Source organism: Manis javanica, chromosome 13, assembly GCF_040802235.1.
Source record: "Manis javanica isolate MJ-LG chromosome 13, MJ_LKY, whole genome shotgun sequence".
In the NCBI taxonomy this organism is placed as follows: Eukaryota; Metazoa; Chordata; class Mammalia; order Pholidota; family Manidae; genus Manis; species Manis javanica.
In genome coordinates, this window is record NC_133168.1 from 68,368,641 (window position 1) to 68,390,420 (window position 21,780).

General features: G+C 35.2%; 1 protein-coding gene across 3 annotated transcripts; it reads left to right on the forward strand.

Annotated features, from left to right (window-relative positions):
- Window positions 1-1,057: 1,057 nt before the first annotated feature.
- Window positions 1,058-19,326, forward strand: MYCT1 (MYC target 1). Of its 3 annotated transcripts, XR_012124324.1 has the most exons (4): window positions 1,058-1,235; window positions 3,616-3,674; window positions 5,906-6,066; window positions 16,811-16,940. XR_012124324.1 is itself a non-coding variant. In XM_017644910.3 (2 exons), the coding sequence occupies exons 1-2, from the start codon at window positions 1,184-1,186 to the stop codon at window positions 17,320-17,322; spliced, it is 564 nt and encodes a 187-aa protein (XP_017500399.2). In that variant the 5' UTR covers window positions 1,169-1,183; the 3' UTR covers window positions 17,323-19,326. The 3 variants fall into 3 exon arrangements, 1 of the variants encoding a protein (XP_017500399.2); XR_012124323.1 differs by lacking the exon at window positions 5,906-6,066 and having other exon boundaries at window positions 16,811-16,949; XM_017644910.3 differs by lacking the exons at window positions 3,616-3,674; window positions 5,906-6,066 and having other exon boundaries at window positions 1,169-1,235; window positions 16,811-19,326.
- The last annotated feature ends 2,454 nt before the right edge of the window (window positions 19,327-21,780 follow it).

Genomic DNA, 21,780 nt, shown 5'->3' on the forward strand with positions numbered 1-21,780 from the left:
GCTCAGGCCATCAGAGACTGAGGAAACCAGGTGATTGAATGCAGTTTGGTGCAGACATCAAGTGAAGTTTGGCACTTCACCTTCTCTTTCCAGTGGCTTCCCCATGCTCAGAGGGCCTAGTCTCAACTAACAAAGCTGGCAGATGAGGACTCTTGAAATTTCAACCAATCTACATCTGCTGAAAATGTCCACGTAATCCTTTCCTACTACAGACACATTTTGCTATAGTCACACCAAAGATAACCCAGTGTGAACTGTAATGATTCTTCTCCTCTGTTTATATTGTCCTTTTACCTTCTTACCCTCTCCACTTGGTAAAATTATTTTCACACTTTCTTTCATCACTTCTGGCACCTCCGTGAAAAAAAAAAAAGAAAGATTGTGGTCATTGTACTCCTGGTGATAGAACTTAGCATTCCCATGTAATTAAATGTTCTCCTTTGTGTTTCCCCTACTTGATTGAAACAGGTTCCTTCAGTGTAGGCACCATCTTTTTTGCATTTGCATACCAGTAAGAGAGTTATAAAAATTAAATGTAAATTAACATTTAGATAACTATTTATGAAATGAATTAAAGAAATGGCTATTGAAAATTAATATGCTAAACAGAGAAAGAGACATGTTAAGAATTTTAATAAATAACAGATTTATGAAGAATGGGTGTTAGATGAAATTCACTGTACTTGAATAGAATGTGGATTTCCAAAGAGCTTTCTCCACCTTAACTTACTATATAGTTTTCAAAGACTGGAAAGTAATCTCTTTCTCTATTTTATATCAATTTAAGACAAAGTGTGGTAGCTGAGGGTTTGGAATCTTTCTCTGTATGACTGTAGGAGATGGTGATAAAGAAAGAGAAAAGGAGCCTCTTATCCCCAAAGCAATTTGGAGGTGACTGACCGAGGGGAAGGTACTTAGTCATTTGGCTGAGGAAATGACGAGAAGGAAATAGTTTTGGGTCTCAGGAACCATGTGGAATTCCAAGATAAGAAAAACAGTTGCTAATTTGAGTATAAAAGCAGGAAACATGATACACTTATTTCCTTTTATGCAAACACAGTATATGAGGGGTTGTGTGAAAATTATTTTTCTCTCGGTGAACCACAAAGACATAGAATCAAAGTGCTTCTTTTGGACACACTGGCTCTTTTCGTTTCTTTCTTTTTTTCTTCTTTTGGAAATTATGGCTAATAACACAACAAGTTTAGGGAGTCCCTGGCCAGAAAACTTTTGGGGTAAGATATTTGTTTGAATTGTTTTTGATTTAAAATTAGGATGCATAGAAATGTACTGCATAATCTATTAAAACATTGGAGATCTCTGAGATATTTTATCTACTGCAAACTGGTTCTTAAAGTTTTTATAGATTTATTACAAACATTTATTCAAATAAAATTTCTTTAGAGTGGGCTATGGTGAAATCCAGGAAGAATTTGGGCAATGAGTATAGATTTTGGATGGTATCAAAATAAAATCAGAAAAGAATGAGCATAAAGATGAGAAAAAAAATAAAGGTGGAGTAATTGCTGTTTGGGATATGATAATGTGGATTTTGCTGGAAAAATTAAGTTTTATTTCTCTTATGGTTACAAGTTAGATATTTTTATTTGAAGAAACCAAGAATTTCTATAGAGGCTATTTAACTTTTGTTGTTAATGTTATAGCCTTTAATTTCTGGAGTGAATCAAAGTAACAAATCTGTACCTAAGGAGTGTAATGACGGATAAAATAAGGAATCTATTAGAAAATTAGAGGATAAAACTGTAATAGAAAAAGCTAAGTGAAAATAACATTACATATAACATTATAAAGAAAGCCTGTCGCAGGGGGAAAAGAACCATAAAGATGTACTTAAGTTCAGACACAGCCACTAGCAAGCAGCAGCAAGATGGAGCTGAAGTCAAACCTACCAGTCATTCAAGGCTACAGGCACAGCAAGGGGCTGAGATACAAAACTGGCATGTATTCTTAGGTTCAGAGACACTTTAAAAATAAAGGGGGCTTTTTGAGTTAAATCCAGAAAAAACTTTAAAGGAGCAAAATGGAGTGTATGCAGAGTTGGACAGCCCTATTTATTAGTCCAGAACAAGCTTTTAAGCCTTTAAGGGCACGATGTCAGACTCCTGCTGTGATTCCTGGGGACATTTGGGAACTACGGGGTGAAAGGTGAGCAGCAGTGCAGATTGTCCCTAACAGTCTCACCTAGTTGCCCATCAGCACAGAAATTTGTATGAAGGGAATTAATTCTTTTTTACTGTCAATTATTTGTTTGCTTCAAGCCCAAAAAAGAGGGATATTAGCGAACATCTTAATTGAATTATTTTTAAAGATGAAGAAAATGTATTATGCTTGCATGTGGTAAAGAATGGCTTTAGTAATAAGTTATTCTTGGTAGACATCAATAGACAATAAGCCTTTGAATTGTGGGAGTCTTAATTATGTATGTTTGTTACAACACTGCTGGCTGTCCTCATTTACAGAAAGGGAATGTCTTCATTTACAGAAAGTAAACTTGCTGTCCTCATGTACTGAAAATAAACACATGCTGAAAATTAACTAGACTGTGTTTACAGTAAATTCATCACTACAAAAATAAGTACAAATTATTCAAACATAAAAACATGTCTTACTGCAAAAATTAATCTGTAAAGTCCAGATCTGTTTCTTTTTTCCAGATGATTCAAAATTAAATTTCAGGTTCACTTAAGGAAAAGAAATCATTATCCAGTGACTGAATATAGATAATTATCATAAAATAGACCTGAATTAATAAGAGAAGGTTTAACTGGAATCTATTTACCAATCCTAAAAAACTTTTTTTTAAATATAGGAATATGCTCTTGAGAAGTAATTCAAACTTAACATTCCAAAGGTAGTTCCTAGTGTTGCTTTGTATTAGTATGTGAATACAACAGAAAATAGATGGAAATAATGAAAACCAGGATAGGGAGGGTTACTTTAATAAACATTAACAAAAACAATGCAGATATATTGAGCAGATATAATGTTTGTTGATTTGAGGAAGACATATGAAAACTCACATATCTTCTGGAGTAGCAATACCTTACGTGTAAAATATGAAAATGTAAATGCAAATGTAAAAATCTCCAAAAATGTAGATGTCAATCATTTTAATTTTTTAATCTAAATTGATATCTATTCTGAGCACTGACTCCACAAAAATACTATTTTGAAAATCTTGTACAGTGCAGTGCAATGGATTGTCTGTCACTTCCAAAATCAATTGCCTCTTGGCATTCTGAATTTAGGGAATAAGGAGGAAATAGCTTAGCAAAAGCAAAACCTATACACTGAACCACATAAATTTCGCTGACAGAATGCCCTGAAGATGCGTACAAAGTGGCTTTCCAAATATCATTTGTCTGATTTACTTTAATGAATGCTGGAAAGTAAGATGCTGATACCAGGTTATTACAATAACGATGGCTTGCATCTTCACACTGAAGCTTGGTAATCACCTACTAAAACTTATGAAATGTTGTGCAAGCATTGTAGTGATGAGTGTAAGGGTGGGCAGTGAAATCGGCCTGAGAGCGACAGCAAAGCCAGAGACCACCACCTTGCACTTCTTTAACACATTCCCCTTCTCTACAGACAGTGTCCATGGAAGCGGCAGGAAATGTGACCTGTGAACCTGCTTGCTGTGCTCTGCTGTAAGAAATAGTACACGAGTACCACTGAACTTGGTTATCCTCTGGGTGTCTAGAGTCCAGAAGAAGGCAGAGTTTTGCCTATACTTCCTGCCTCACTTGATGTTTTTTTCTTTTTGGGCCAGCATTGTGAAACATGGGGAGGTTACGGGTATAGGAGCTTGCATTAATTCACCTCTTTTAATCCTCACCAAAACTACAGTATCTGTCCTAAAAAAGACTGCACTCTTGGAGGAGATGGTGTCCATATATACGCAAATATATGCCTATCTTGTTAGGGAATAAGACAAAATAATATATGGCAAAATGGCAGTGATTATTTGAGTTAAAAAAAGTATATATATATGGCAGGAATGGTCCCTAAATCCTTAGGAAAAAATGAGGCTTTACCTACTCCTATAAACGAGATAAGGTTCAAATAAGAAGTAATTCTAGGGAGGACATTTTAGTCATTCATTTTTTCCTACATTAATTTATTAACTCATTCATTCATTATCCAGTTCATCAGATTATGCAGAAGCATTGACTAACTATTGATCATACATCAGGCAACGTCTTAGGTGCTGGTGATATAAATAAGGCATAGTTGGACAACTTCAGGGAGTTCAGGAGAAAGGTTATCAGCAAATATGCACAAGAAAAAATACACAGGACAAGTTTCTGAAGTGACTTGAGGCAGATTTATGTAAAGTTTTGAATGTCAGTATAAAATATTGCCCTGATTCAATATAATGATTTTCAATTTAATGACTTCAGGTCTCCCCACTGTCCTCTTCCCTCGGATTTTTTTCTAAGGTTGGAAAGGGGCTGTGGTGTGGTGGCGGTTTTATGCTATCAAGGGTACAAGGAGAGGGCCTTTGGTTCCTGACCAAGTTCTGGTCTCTGCTGACATCTAGTGATGGGGATTTCTCATCTGCTTGTAGTGAAGCGCCCTTTCTCCTTGCCTCCCCTGCTGCCTGGCCTTACCGTAACTGCTGGCCTGTGACGTCTCTGTGACATTTGCTAATGGCATAGTTCTTCCTTTATGTCCCATCTGGTCTGCTGGCCCTTATTTAGGTGCATTTTCATCTGTCTTAGTGGTACAGAACAATGGCCAATGCTCTCCCATAAACCTGGAGCTGCAGAAGCCTCTCCAGGTTGGGCTGTGTATCAGGTGCCTTAGACCTGGATGTGCTAACATCCATCTCTCCCCATTCCTACTCTGCCCTTCAGGTACCTGGGGTTTCCCAGAGGGGCTTGTCATCTTCCTTGTCTGGGCCTGAGGAAGCTGAGAACAGATACAATTTCTCTGTGATTCCCTAAATCCATCTGTAGCTCATCACAGACAGAAATGAAGTGATGGTTCCTTCTTCAAAACCCTTTCTGTTAATACACTTTATAGCTTCCTCCTCTCTCCAAAACTTCTCTTTACACTGCTTCTGAAAATTGACTTTTTATGGACTGAATTCCCTTCCCCATAAGCCCCAAATGCATATGTGAAGCCCTAACCCCAAATGTCATAGTACTTGGATATTCCAGAAGTAATCAGGGTTAGGTGAGGTCATGAGAGTGGGGCCCCATTGATGACATGATTCACAGGTCATGGTTTCTTCTTCCCAGTACTGTTCTTTATGGTTAAAATGTATGTTTTTGTCCTTTAAGCTCTTTGCATTTTGAAACTAAAAAAAGCATTCATCTCTCTCAAAATGTCTAGTGGTTTCAGTAAAGTCACTGGTTTTCAAGGCTATCATTTATTCTATATATTTAAAAATCCACTTAGTAATTCTGAACATCAACTTTTCCTTTTTTCTATGCATCCTTGCTAACAGTCCTAATAGTCTCCAAGGTGATTAAAGAGATGGAAGTCTATGAATTGATTTGCTGGGGAGTCAAATGCTGTCAAGAGGAGAAAACCTTAGTTAATAAGCGAAAATTTTATTCTTCAGCCTGCAGAAAAATATGGTTCTCAGGGGAGAGGAGGAAGATGTTCCCAGAGAAACTGGGGAACAAAATTTATGGGCTGGACATACACCATAACAATGTCCTCTATATTTCTTCCTCCTGAATAGTAAACACATACTATTATATTTCAAATGCATGTCTTTAATTTGTATTTTTTAAACTCTTAGACATGTATATATCATTGCATATTAACAGCCTACTAAATATTTCCCTTATCTCAGTTACTTAGAAAGTTTGAAAAACAAGTGTTTACCAATGCTTGTCTTTAAAACTGCTACATCTGAATCGCATAGAGAGAATTTTGAAAATTCATCTCAGTGGGCTCCCTACTCAGAGATCATGATCCAGTTGGGCGAGCTGGAGCCTGGAAAGCTGTACTTTTTTACATTTCCCTGACCTTAGAACACCTGCATCTACACCCATGAGAGAAATTTGCCTATAATAATCTTTTCTGGTAAGTTTTTGGTATCAATGCTGTGGTGGGTCTCATAAAACCATAGGAAATGGTTCCTATTTTTCTATTATTTGAAAAAGTTTGTGTAAGATTGGCATTGTTTATTGTTTGACTGTTTTGGAAAATTCACTAGCATAATTGTCTATAGTGTTTTTTGTAGGAAAGCTTTAAAGGACAGAGTCCATTTGGGTCTTTAACAATAGTAGACAGCAGTTTTCTATTAGCTGTAACAGTTTGTGTTTTCTAACAATTTTCCCATTTGAATTAAATTTCCAAATATATTGCCTTAAAGTGGTCCCAGATATTCTCTCTTTGTTTCCCAGCATTTTGTTATGAAAATGTTCAAATATACAGAAATACATAAAGAATTTTATAGTGAATACACATATGCCTACCACCATATGTAGTTTCATACTGATATCCAGCTTTTCTAGCAAAATTTGTTGAAAAGACATTCTCTAGGGAATAGCCTTAGTGCCTTTGCTGAAAACCAAAAGACTAGGCAACTCTGAGCCTGTTATTGCTGGACTGCATCCTGTTTCATTCATACTTACTGATGTTTATAATAGGTCTTGCATTTAGCTAAGTTCTTCAATTTTGTTCTCTTTCAAGGTTACTTTGGTTTTTATTGTGTTTTGTTTTTTGTATTTTCCTGTCTAAAAACAAGTCTGCAAAAATAAAGCCTGCACATTGGAACTATGTTGAATCTGTAAATAGATTTAAAGAGAACTGACATCTGAATAATACTGAGTGTTATGTTCATGAACAACATGGTGCATCTGTCCGTTTATTCAGACCTTCTTTAATTTCAGTAAGGTTATGCAGTTTTTAGTGCAGAGATTTTACATGTCCTTTGTAAAAAAAGAAAATCCTAGAAGATCTATGTTTAATGATGCTATTGAACATTGTCACTACATTTTTCAATTATTTGCTGGGGTTACAATAAAGTATTTTATATTAGCCTTACATTCTGCAACTTTGCTTAATTCATGTTGTAATTGTATTTTGGAATCATTAGGACTTTGTATACAAAAAAATCAAGCTAATAACTTTATTTATATCCTACTCTCAATCCTTTGTGTTATAAATATTATATATATTACATCTACAAAAATTATAAATCTCATAGGACACTTTTTTTTAAGGCAGCAATATGTTTTGTAAAGACATTAAGAGAAAATGGTCTTTTAGAGTTACACTGATACTATTTCTGATATTCTTTATTTCTTTCTGAAGGCCCACCTTTGCTTCTGGTACTACAATTACACATATATTAAATATTTTTATATTGTTCTGTAATTCCTGAGGCTCTGTTCTCCTTCCCCAACCCAAGCATTTTTTATCTATTCTTCAACCTGGATCATTTCTATTGATCTATGTTTAAGTTTACCGACTCTTTTCTCTATCATCTAAATTTTACTGTTAAACTGAGTGAATATTTTTAGTTCTGATATTCTTTTTAATTCTATTTGACTCTTCCTTGGAGTTTACATTTTTCTGCTGCTGTTCCCCACTTTTCCATTCAGTATGAACTTCCTTCCTTCCCATCACTGAACATGGACATCTATGTTACTTTAACATCTTTGCTTGCTAACTCCAACATCCGAGTCATCTAGAGGATGTCTTTGTTGACTATCCTTTCTCTTGAGAATGGGTCACATTTTTCTGTTTTTTCATGTGTCAGGTAATTTTATATTTATCCTAGACATTTTGAATGGACTTTTACTTCTGCTATATCACCTTGAAGAATATATTTTTTCCTCATTTGTTTTAACAAGCAAATAGCTTTGTGCAACACAAACTACAAAACCCATAAAGCCTGTCTCTTAGAAGGAAGTCCAGATTTCAAATCTCAGTTGAGTTGAGTTGAGTTTTGTTTTTTCTTCTTTAGCTGTTCTATTTGGAATATGCAGTGTGGTTCAGGAATCCACCACAGATATGGGAGATGCTTATAAATAAAATGTTGGGATCCTCTTCTCTGACTTTTTCTTCTACAAGTGTCCTCTCTAGCTTTCAAGCAGCTCTGGTTGCCACAATCTCTGTCCTCTATTTCTCCAGACTGGAAATCCTGCAGGTTTTCAATTGTAGTTCTACCTGCCCCGCATACTTCTGACTGGAAACTGTCCTCAGATTAGAAGTTTTGAAAACTAGGAAACTCACCTGGTGATTGCTCTACTTGTCTGCTACCTGGTACCTTCCCTCTAGCAGCTGTCTGCCTACATTTGGTCATTCTTCAGTGCCTTTAAGTATAGGAATTTTTGAGGGTTGTGGTGGTGGTGGTGTTTCTGGTGTTTATGGTCATTACACCTGGAAGGGTGAGAACATAAAAGCTTACTTGGAATCCTGTCTCCATCTGTTTCCACTGCCTATATAATCTGTTCTTATTTTACCTTTTGCATTCCTAATTTTGGTAATTCTCTACTTTCCTCCATTCTTCCTCCTCCCCTTCTTGGTCATTCCTATCAGTAGTTAATCAATTTTAATAATTATTATTTTTTATGGAGACTGCATTTAGCCTTGATCATTCTCTCTGTTTCGTTTCCTTTTGCTTTCTGCTTTTTTTCTATGTCATTAAGTTCTGCCTTCTCTTAATTATTTACTGTATTCTACTTCAGGTATGTTTGATTTAGTTATCTTTTGCTAGCTTCTTGATATAGAAGTTTATTTCATTGATTGTCAGCCTTTCTTCTTTTTCAATGTATGCCTTTAAAGCTACACATTGTTCTCTAAACATGGATTTAGGTGAATTTCACATGTTTTGGTATTTCACATTTAAAATATAATTCGGTTAAAGTATCTTCTAATTTTCATCAGATAATTTTATTTAAAATATCTTATTTTCATCAGATATTTCTACTTGATTATTTCTATAGATTCCAATCTCTGCTGAAATTTTCCAGCCTATTATTTATTTTCACAGTTATTTTAGTATTTGTGTGTATCTTGGTAATTATGGGTATTTTTCTATTGCATATTTCCTCTCTTTGCTTTTGATTCCTTTGGTTTTGTTTCTTAGAATGCCTTGTAATGTATTATTTATGCTCAATATTATTTGGGGCATTGTGTAAACATTTTAAACTGTGAGCAATGTTATCTTTTTCCAGAAAGAATTAATTTTCCTTGTAGAGTTAGCTACGAGAAGATCACCTTACTTCAATCTGAGCTTGATCTGCTGTATACCTGTTTTCTATCTTTGAAAGGTCTTTTCCTGTTTGCTGTTACTCTTAGGGAGTAGTTCTCAGGGGCTTTACTCAAACTCTGGAATATTTCCCAGAGTGCATCTTCCTTTGTAGCTCTTGAACTCCAGTTTTTGTTTTCCCAGACCATTGAGATTACACAAAATTCTACTCAGGTTTTATGCCTCTCTTTACAGATTATTGTGGTGTGGTATTTTTTTTTTTTTGTCCTAGAATTTGCTCCAAGTTAGAAGTTTTGTTAGGTCTCTGATGGCTTCAAACAGACTTTTAAAAATATTTTTAATTTGTATTTTATAATTGTTCTTAGTGGTTTGCCACAGGCTAATACATCACATAAAGAAAGGGTGGCATTACCCTGTTTCTACTGCACTTACTTTCTATTCTAGCAATACTCTTGACAAATTATATTCAGCATACAGTTTATGCTTTGTGCCTTTGGTCATAACTACTTACAAATCTCCCAGCCTTTGCTTATTTGTCCCACATCCACACACAAAAAGACTTCTCAAATCTCATTTCTCCCATGAAGCTTTTTCTAACCATTTAGACACAAGATACAAGTTATCTTATCATTCAAATATAATAACATTTATGGCCCATGATATATATACATCTCATTTACTGTTTTTTAAGAGTATACAGTAATGAGTCTAGTTTCTATTAATCTTGAAAGAGAAAATCAAGAATGCCAACTAGGCATCAGAGTTGGGACAGGATGAAATTTTCAATATGGTGATCAGGGTGGGTCTAAGTGAGAAGGTGACATCTGAGTACAAACCTGAAGTTAACCATGAAGGTAGCTGGGAAAAGCATTTCAGGAATAGGTGACATAAGCAGCACAAGGCTCTAAGTCAGGAACACATCTGGGGTGTTTAAGCAAAGGCAAAGAGGGCAGTGTGGGTGCAGCTGAATGAGCCAGAGGGAGAGTAGAGATGAACACAGATAATGGGGAGCAGATCAAGTTGGAACTTAATGGCCATTTTGTAGGAGTTTGCTTTTACTCTGGGAGAAATGGAAGGCTCAGAACAGAATGATGTGATTTGACTTACATTTTCAAAGTCTCACTCTGTATACTACATTGAGAATAGACTACAGTTGTATGGAGGGGACCAAGAATAGAAGCAGGAAGACCAGATAGAAGGTTACTGTCATATTTGAGGTCAGAAGTGATGGTCACTTGGACCAAGGAGGTAGCAGAGGAGATAGTGGGAACTGAATTCTGGAAATATTGTGAAATCAGACACAATGGGATTTGGGGGTGGATGAAATACATTAGAAAATACTTTTTACTTTAATTATTGTAATTAATCAAGTCTTCTATGCCTTAAATATTATTCTCCCTAAAAACCTTTTTGTCAAAATCTTATTGTCTGAACCATCCTCTTATATACTCTAGGGTTCAGTAACAGCATAGCTTTCTTTGGTAATAGTTGAGATTGTGATTCTTACGATTATAAAGTCTTTTGTGAATTGATCAATGTTCCATTTCATTGACACTGATAAAATCAACTTTTCAGATACTGGAATGATTCACCTCAAGGCCACTAGATGGTGGCCTATACTACATTTTTATACTAATGGACAGAATCTGAAGCATTGATTAGATTTACTGAAAACCAGATTTGATATTGGAATTTTAGAATTGAAAGGCACTATAGTGACCTTTATTATTAGGCCAGGAAGGGACAAAGGACTTAAATTACACAACTATTAGCAATAATAGTTACTATTCATTGAGGATGTCTGTGCTACCTCCTTGCTAGTTCTACAAACACAAGTTACAAATTAGGATAACACCTCATTTATATGCCATACCTTACTGATATTAGAGTTTGTCCCTTTGGTTTTCAAAGAGAAATCTGCATTTTTAAATGTAATTGTTCCGTGTCAGTTGCATTATATTGTAATCATATGAAGTAAAAATATGGCTCGTTTTTCCTTTCTTAAGATTGTTGAGAAATGAGGTCAAACTGTCCTCAAAAAAGGAATGTCTGTGCCCATCTGTTTTTCAGGTACATTTTCTTTCATAGTAGGTTTTGAAAAAAAAAATGTCTCACAAAATATATTGTCAAAAGTCTGGCTAGAATACAATTACATATGTGAAAATTTAAACCTGTCTGGCCAATAGATGCTGTTTTCATTATATATTTTCTGGATTTTACAGCTTGAGTCAGAAAAATCATTAGCTATAATTAAGTAGAAAAATTCTCTATGGAAGATAATTGTGGAACAGGCTGTACTGCAATTATGACTTGACATTTCTTATGCTTTTCTGTATTTCTAGTTATTTTTGCAATTTGGATTTAAGGGAACTTTGTAAGATATATAAGTTTTTTACCGTGTATTTCAGCAAGTCTTAGAGATTCTTACACTGTTGTTATAATTTATAACTACTAAAACATTCTGTATGTATAACAAGAGCATAAGATTTAGTGTAGTAATGTCTCAAATAGATACTTGACTGACTACAGGTTAGGAAGTCATTTTCATGGCATGTTCACTCAACTGAACAAAAATAAGCAAACCCATATCAAAGACAGTATGGCTTTTTCCTATTTATTTTTACAACTTGTGTAGCTCTTCTTATCCTACAGTGTATTCATTCAAAATTTACATAGTTTATTATTAATGTGTATATATTCTCATGCTCTCAGGTACACTTAAAATTTATTGTTTAATCCTTTTCAAATATCTATATAACCCTATGTAGCCTTTTATTTGTAATAAGAATATGATATTTTGAGTCACAATGATCTATTCTGCCTGCCATTTCTCCCATTTTTGGGCACAGACAATAGGTCTACAATGTCCAATAGAAAGATTATCAAGCCATAAAGAATAATCATTTAAAATCAACTTATTGTAAATTGCTCCTTTACAAATATTGTTCAAGTTTTAGTGCCACCGAAAATAATCATACACACAAAACTGAGATTTTTCCTTTAAAAAGATTTTGGTTGCTGAACATTTTCTTTAACAACCTGTCTATTGGAATGTGGATATTACCCATGTTTTCTTATATCAGAACAATAAAATATTTTAGAAATCAAATAGTCACCTGGAATATAAATATATTTCTCACCCCATGCATTTTGGTTGTCTTTGCTAATATTTTCAATCACTTTAATAGACAAGACATTCTTTTCCCTCTATTCAACTCATTTAAACATTTTTTTAAATTGAATAGTATGCTATTTTTCACTATAGATAAACCATTAGGAACATTGTATTTGTCAGGAAAGACAGTTATAAAGAGACTAACAGGTTATACACCAATTTCATTTATAGGAACTCCTGTAAGCTTTAAATACTTTTATTGGGTAACTGACCTATTTTCTCATCTAAGATTCTGCTTTTATCTCCATTATTTGAAATAAAGTGAGTATATCTCTTTAATATCATCAATATACCTGCTTATATCCTATTTAGATTCTTTGATCAGGCCCTACTGAGTTACATAGTTTTATACACAAAAGCAATGTATATACTTTGCAAACTTGAGTATTTGTCTTTTCATTTTAGGTCATACATGAGGGACATAGACCCCTGGCCAGTGCCAATTATCAATATTTAATTATTAAATTGTTAAAATAAAACAAGTGTTCTACCACATAAACCTTAAACTCTTTTAATATCAATAAAATGAGGAGTTTGAGTCAAGGCATTTTGAAGAGTTAGTTTTAGCTGAAACTTCGTATCTATGATTCTATATCTAAAGTCACTGATATTTAAAATTCTCTAGTGGAGGCTGTTGATTCAGGGAAATATATCTGTAGAATACACAAAATTGCTTTAACACAAATCTCTCAAGTACTTCTGTTCATTACAGGTTACCAAACCTGATGCTAAATTGATACAATTTTTATGCATTTTAAGTTCTTCACTTTCATTTTGGATGAACACACATACGAAATAAAGCACTTCCCTTATGGTGTTATTTAAATGATATACTTAAAACAGTACCTGAGACCTATATATTAAATTAATTAAATTATAAATGTACTATATTATTTAGCAAAATAATGAAAATAAAATAGGATGGTCTTTTGTATATTCTGTTCCGCCAAACATGAAAAATGCTCTTAATTGAAGTTTTAATGAAGACTTTCTAGGGTGGACTAATAGAACTGCAAATTTAGAAGGAGCTTACAGTTTGTTTATCAACGAAGTCTCTACCTCATGCATTATTTTCCTATTCAAAAGCAATCTAGAGGACCCACAGTATATCTTTCATTCACCTAGTCTAAATAGGCAGAAGACAGCATTTCAGAATAATTTTGTTCATCTTCTTTGATTCACTATTTCTCATGATAATTAACTCATAGATTTTCTGAGGTAAACACTATTACATGAATTAACTCTTCCAGGGACAACTGATCACTTAATTAGGTAAAATAATAAATTATTCAAATTGTATGCAATATGTCTCAGAAACAAAATTTGCCAAAAACTCATTGAAATAAGGTAAAATTAGGTATTTTTAACCAAAGTACCAAATTTAGTAAAAGGACTGGACTCAATACATATTTGGAAAGAAGACAAATGACTCAGTTTTATGAAGTATTTGAGTAGCTCATAGTTATTATTTAGTTATTTCCTAGAGAAATTAGAAAGGTTTCAGTGAAATACAGAGTTCATGTTGCCATTATGCAGCACAAAACCTGAAGGGAATTCAGCATTACTAATTATAAGACAAATAAAAATTTGATCTAGCATATCCATCCTCTCATAAACTATTTATTACATAAGATAGTAAAGGCATGTAAATATCATGCAGTGAGTAGATACTTAAACTTTTCCAAAATATTGATTTAATCTGATTATTAAATCACTACTAGAAAAATTTATATTTTAGCAGGGAGAGCCTCAAAGCCTCAGTAACCTCCACCCCCACCCCATGTCTTCTATCTACTATATTGTACGTGTGATACGCTCAAATAACTTTTACGCTCTTCTGGCTTTTGGTCTCCCATGACCAAGTTTGTTCTTTCCTATTACTATCACTTCCCAAATTAAGTCAGTATTATTACATGTCTGAATCATGGCAGGAATGTTCAAATTTTTTTCTCTTTCCTTCCTGGTGGGTGCCTTCAATCTACCATGTTTATTTATATAGCCGCCATTACCTTGGCAACCCAGATTCCTATAACTTCTTCTTTAGGTTCCAAAGGTTTGGGGCACTGGTAGTTACAAGTTAATTTGGAATTTTGCTATATTACCAGTAAAACTAATTTTAGGTTCTGACTGTATTTGTTTGCTTTTTTTCCAGATAGAGCCTAACTCTCTGAAAGCCCTGTCTCCAGAGATTGCATTTTAAGGCTGATGGCTCAGTATTATTTTTTATGAGACATATTTTAGAAGAACAATATTTGGTCTAACAGAGCTGTCCTAAATCACCTTGTAGTTCAGAATTTATTGCTTAGGTTTGATATAAAAAACTGTTTTACAGGATTTTGATATAAGCATTTGTGAAGTAAATGGTGAAATTGGAACATAACAAATGTAGCCTTTACATAAGACATGACAAAAACTTTATAAATAAATGTGACAATATAAGGTGAGAGGTCATGAAAATATATCCTAAAATTAAGGAGCAATGATTACTCCTATGTATTTAATAATATTGGTTGTTTTGTTATTTCTGCATTATAGATGTGTCATAGATTACCATAAACTGGAAAGAACCTCAGTAATCATAAAATCTAACTCCTTCATTTAACAGTAATAATAAAATCATTGAGTATAAATACATATCCTAAAAATCACACAATTCGTTAGGGATAGAACTGAGTTTGGAACCCTGAATCAGTTAGCTTTTGCTGTATAACAATCTAACTCCCAAAAAAGTGGCTTAAAACAATCAGTTACTTAGATCACAACTTTGTAGGCTGGCAGTTTGGACAGAGATCAGCTTGGAGGATTTTTCTGCTGATCTTCTCTCGTATCATAGTCAGTTGTCAGGTTACTAGCATCTAAATTATCTAGGACAATCCTGTGCGTTTGTTTGGAGGTAAGATGGCTCTTGGCCAAGACAACAGAGGTAACTGGATTTTGTGTCTTTCAGCATCCAGTAGGCTAGCCTGGGCTGGTTCATATGCTGACAATTGCAGGATTTCTAAAAGCAGCAGGGGTGGAAGCCAAAAGGTGTGTTGAGGTTTAGGTTTGAATTTGCACAGCTTCATTTCCATTGCATCCTATTTGTCAAAACACACTGTGAAGTCAGCCCAGATTCAACCGGTGGGGAAATAGACCCAACCTCCTGGTGGGAGGAACTTCAAAGCATTTGCAGCAACTTCCCCTCCTTTTCTTTTTTCCCCAATCTCACAACCCCAGTTAGCTAATTTCCAGTCCAGGGCTCGCTCTCAATATGGAATCCCTAGGTAAGCAATTAGGTAAGATAGCTTCTCTCTCTATTTAACAGTAACTAATTTTTGTTTGTGAAATTTAGGTGTATTTATCTAAAGAGTGATACTTGAAATGGATCTTGAATGAGTTTCTACACAGAAAGTTACAAATTATATTCAGCTATAAAGAAAAATATGGGAAAAAGAACAGAGGTGGAGAGAATCACAGGCCTTGGGACAGTGAGGAAATCAACATGCCTGTGGATTACATCTTGAGGCAGAACGTGAGGACTCATCGGGGGTGACAAGGTTGGAAGGAAGGGCCTTTTACTATCCAGAGTGTCTTGCCATTCAAAGCAGGGCTCTGTTACCCAGTTTCATTCAAGAATATATTGTTAATTCACAAGAAAAGGCAGTGAGGTGAAATTTCTGTTCTGAAAAAGCATTCTTCCCCTCCACAACAGGCAATCTTAACAAATACAAGTTCATGAACTGGAGGATACTGGTTTATAGTAAAAATTCTATGGGTGTCTATGGTACAAGAATTTCATTATCACATGATAGCAGCATGAACTGGAACCTAGGGGCCAGGAAAGAGCCCACAGGCTATGTCATCAGTGAGTCAGAGATACAAGTTACAGTCCAGTTCGGGAAATATAACATAAATCAGTCAGCCCACCAGATGGCTCTAGCTCAGCACTTCCTACCTCAGTGTGAGCACAGGAAGTAAGGACACCATGAAGTCTGCGGGTGGAAGACACAGGTGGGGTCAAGTGACAGCAGACAGAGGAAGAGGAAAAGTCTGTGACTATGAATTCCTTATCAATTTTTGACACATTAGTTACTACCGTAACTCAAAAGGAAACAGTCTTTGGACTATATTTGCAACCCTGTAAAAAATTTATGAGCTGAAAAATTGTCTTTAAAAAAATGAGAGCAGTTTTATTACTTAGTTCTTAAAGATGATAAAATAGCATAAGCAATGTGGAATGCTACAGTTAAAAATGTTATTTTATATCCTTTTGCTGAATAAATGGAAGCGCTATCAACTTCTATGTGTTCATATCCACTAGCACCACCTTTTATTTCCTTAATTAAAAAATCTATTTAAATCAAGAATGCATTCCTTAGCTACTATTTGTTCTTTGATTTTAGCTGAACACCTATTTACAGATCAAATGAATTTATCTGCTTTTGTTTCAGAGGATCTTATAACTTCCTTCACAGTGTCCATGGCAATTGTGCTCGTAATTGGAGGATTCGTTTGGGCTCTGTTTGCTTGTTGGTCTCGAAGAAGAGCCAGTGCTCCCATCTCACAGTGGAGCTCAAGCCGGCGACCTAGGTCTTCTCACACCCATGGCCTCAACAGAACTGGATTTTACCGTCACAGTGGCTGTGAACGTCGCAGCAACCTGAGCCTGGCCAGTCTCACCTTCCAGCGACAAGCTTCCCTGGAACAAGCAAATTCCTATCCAAGAAAATCAAGCTTCAGGGCTTCAACTTTCCATCCCTTCCTCCAAAGTCCACCACTTCCTGTGGAAATGGACAGTCAGCTGCTGACTCTCCCTTCTTCCCACACGTCCCCCACCAGCAGCGCTGCCCACAGTCTGAGCCGCCCGAATTTCCACTGGTCCAGTAACAGCCTTCCAGCGGGCTTCGCAACACCCCCGCCACCGGCTTATGAGTCAATCATCAAGGCGTTCCCAGATTCCTGAGCAGGGTGCTTTCGTTTGCCATTTGTTTCTTCCTTTCTTGTCTTTTATTGAAAGAAAATTATAAACAAGCTAAACAGAATTTTGAGAGCATGGCCCCAGCTAATGAATTTCCAAGCTGAAGTATGCTCTTGCCAGGTGGACATCGCAATGGAAAACACATTTTCTTTGAATAGATTTTTTTCCTGTGTCTCAGAAAAAAGCAGTATTTCTACAAATATATATTTATGTATTTTGTATTCAATGTGAGGATTATTAAAGATGGGATTCTAACCAAAGAATCAGCTGTGATACAGTATATACATATTAGACTAAAATAAAAACTTAAGGTATTTCTGGTGTACAAACCTCATTCACTGTCCAATGTGACTATAAAGGGGAAAAAAATCACTGTGACACTTTAAAAAAATGTTTCTATCCTAAGGAATTTCAATTTCACTGTTTTTAGAATGACAAGTGAACCAATTTTCCATTTTGGATTTTTAACGGATTATATGGCCACAAAAATGACAGAACAGAGGAGATTCTAAAATTCCTTGAATCCACTCATTTTTGAGAAGTGTGGGAACCAAGCAAAGGAAGCTGAACTCTGTGGCTGTTACAGGATACTTCAATTTTTACACTTATTTTGTGCTTTTCCCAAGAATTGTTACCCACATCACTGAAGCAAAATCTTTGGATTTCCTAATATGATGAGCTGATTTTCTTCACTGTTGTAGTTATGCTGTCAGAAAAGCAACAACAGAAAATCCAACTCATTTGACCTAATAACAAACGTTAACATCAAGCTTGCATTTTTTCTTAGGGAATACATTTCATCTCTTAGATTTAAGTCTAGGAATTGGGAAAGCACTTTATCCAGGGACCACCTCCTGTAACCTCACAGACAAATAAATAAAGGCAATGGGGAGCCCGTCTCATCAGAGTAAGAGGTTGCAACCGTCAAGAATTCTCCTTCCTGAACGGACTCATCAGGCATCATCCTTTGTTTGCGTCTCTGTGAATTTCAACCTCGGATTCTGTAAAGAGTCTTTGTACAACAATTAAAGCATGCTATATAATCCTTGGTGCAGATACTTATTGAAGGAGTTCACTTCCACAAGTGGCCACCCTCTCAAAGAAAGGTACATCCCCATTTATGGATACCAGAGAGCTTCAGTGGCCAAAGGTCAGTGACAGCTCCTTTTCATTTAAGGACACATATTCATTGAAGCGTAACTCAAAAGGCCTGTGGTTCATTTTTGATATAGTGACTATTTAGCTTATGCTTCTGTTTCTTTGGTTCTCTGGACACTGGGATTTTCAGTGAAGAAAAATACACTTTGATTTTACTTTCTGCAATTCAGTGATCACAGCTAATAGTATATGAATATGGCTGAAGAATGTAATAATTTTTACACAATAAGGGATTCCATATAGCATTTTCTTTATAATTTTCATTTAGCTTATATTTTCCACCATTCCTCAAGGACAATTATTCTTAATAATGTCTATAGATAGATGCTCTCTAATGCAATATACCAGGAAGGAAGAACGGAAGGACGGAAGGATGGAAGGAAAGCAAAGGAAAAAAAAGCTTGCAGGATAACCAATTGTTCTAGGTTGGTTTTTAACAAATTTAGCAATTATCAGGCATGCAAGATTTCAAAAGAGCACTAACTTAACTTAGCAACTATCTTTTGTTTATATGTCATCTTTAATATTCAACATGAGAAGTAAGCAAAGTATATGGTTTTTACCAAGAATTTGTACTGAGAATAAAAACTGCTTTACATCTCTCAATTTAGGAAAATGGGAGCAGAAATCCTCTGGTGAATTTAACCTTCTGGCAGAATTGTTGCCTTCCCCCTACCCAAGTTATGAAACAATCAAAACAAATATCTTATAAATATTGTGCAATGTATGAAGTGTGAATTTAAGGCAAAAACTGGAGACTCTTTAAGTTGTATTTGTGTAATTTGAAATATTTAGTTGATTATGAAATAAAATTAAACAGATCAGTTTTAATTCAGTTTACTTTTTCAATAACCTGTGAATATTTCCTATCTACTTTAGTATTTTAACCCAGTCTAGACCATTTTCTATCTATTCCTGAGACACAAACATTATTTTATATAAAAATGTATAACAGAAAAAGGGTAACATCACAAGTAAATGGAACAATGAATTAATGTCCACAGAAGATAAGTTATTTGTTAAAAACATTAACTTAGATTCTTACTTCACTTGATAAAAAAATAGTTCCAAAATTATTTAATTAATGTTTTTAGAGCATAAACTTTACTGAGATATAATTGACATATAACATTATGTTAGATTTTGGTATATAATCTAAAGATTTGATATATGTACATATTGCAAAATGATCACCGCAAATCTAGTTAACATCCATCAGCACACAGTTACACATTTTTTTCTTGTGATGAGAACTTTTAAGCTCTCTTAGTAACTTGCAAATATACAATACACTACTGTTAACTATAGTCACTCTACTGTACATGACATCTCCAGGGCTAATTTATTTTATAAGTGGAAGTTTGTGCCTTTTGCCCACATTCACCCATTTTGCCCGCCCTTTGCCCCCACCCCTAGCAGCCACTAATCTTTTCTTTGTACCTATGAGTTAAAATAAAATAAACATTTTAAGTAAGGACAGTATTAAAAATACGTGAATTTAAAATGTTTAGCAAATCAATGAAATAGAGCCAAAAAAGATGGAATAAATTAAAAAGGAAAATATTAATGGCTTTATTTTAAAAATTCTGAAATGATGTTCATCAAAAGATGAACTATAATCTTATCCAAAGTTTAAAAGCAAGAAAGCGAGAAAAAGGAGAAAAAAGAGGATGAGGAGGAATAGAAAGACTCATTATAAATATAGCAAAAAATGGCCAATATCTACAAGTTATGATTAGCTCACACAAATAGACATGGAAAACATGCAGTTTTAAATTGATAAGGGAGTAAAGGACCAAAATAGATTACTCACCAAAGACAAAATTTAATTGGTTAAGAAGTATATGGTGAAATAGCTAATATTAGTACTAAGAAATGCTCTAGCATTTTTGTCTACCACCTTAGCTAATCACTTAACAAAGAATGAATCTCCTCATTGTGACAAATGTGTTAAGAAAGGAATGCTTTCACACGTTTCTGGTGGTGAGGTAAATGGGACTGCCCTTTTGGAAGACACTCTGATAATACCATTAAGAGCCTTGCACTGGAAGACCATGAAGTCTACTAGTGTTTGCTAGGTACATGGTTCCCTTTGAAAAGAATGGTGATGGGCTTTTAAGGAAACCAGTCCTGCTTTATTGGCCAACCATATCTGAGCTACTACATCCCCTACGCAGATGGTGAGGAGCTAACCAAATTAGATCTTTCCTGCTTTGGGCTGAGAAGGTTGGGAAGAAGGGAAAGAACAGGAGATTTCCCAGCAGCAACATTTCAAGGGAGAAGGAGACGCTAGAATAGCAGAGACTTGGGGCAAAAAATACAGCAGCATTGCTTTAATAAACTCCCATTACTTAAAGTTAGTTATCTTTTGTTATAACTCCACATGTTGAAAGAAATCAACCCCCAACAAGTTCAAGGACCAGGTGAAAAAACAGACCCTTAGTGTGTGTGTACAGGGATAGTTCTGCCCTGACCAGATGAGTGGACCTGCTCTGGGCAGCATGTCTCTGAAGCCTTATACTTTGGATTAAACTCCTTGAAATTTTTTTAAGTCACACCTTGGTGTGTAGGACTGTCAAACTGGCAATAGTATCTGGATAGGGGACCCCTGAGCCTGAACCAGATTCCATGTGGGTCCTGGCCACTGCTTCTTCCCTTTAGGGTGTTTGTTGATTCTCTAGCCCATGTGAGGGGTTGACCAGATGACCCATGTGTTCCACGGCTCTTATCTGTGGGGTTATCTGGGTCATATTTCCTTTGTGGAATCATATACTAGACAGTCATAATGCTAACATGCTGATTTGGGGCAAATCACTCAGAAAGAAGAATTTTTATGTGCATTTATTGAACAATAAACAACTTTGTAAGTATTATTTCTCAACTCATGTAAAATGTTCATGGAAATATCACTGTATCTCACATGTGTCCATGACTTTATAAAACATTTTAAAACAATTTTTTAAACAGGATAAGTCTCACATACCATAGGGGTGCCCCTGTGATGAGGTGATGCAGGGAAACATAAGACACCTAATCTGATTTGGAAGGCAAGCAGTCCACGATGTGTAGTGGGAAATGCTTGCCATTTCTGAATCTTGTGATTCAGTCACTGAAGTTACTAAAGAGTTTTGAGCACTGCCGCTCTAGCTTTAGAGTGATTCCAGGAGGGAAGCATGCAGGAAGAACAGATTGCTGATCTCTTATAGTCCAGGTGAAACAGAGCAGGCCTGGATGTATATTAACATACATGGTAGCTCTTGTAAGGAATGTTGTGGAAAGAAGATA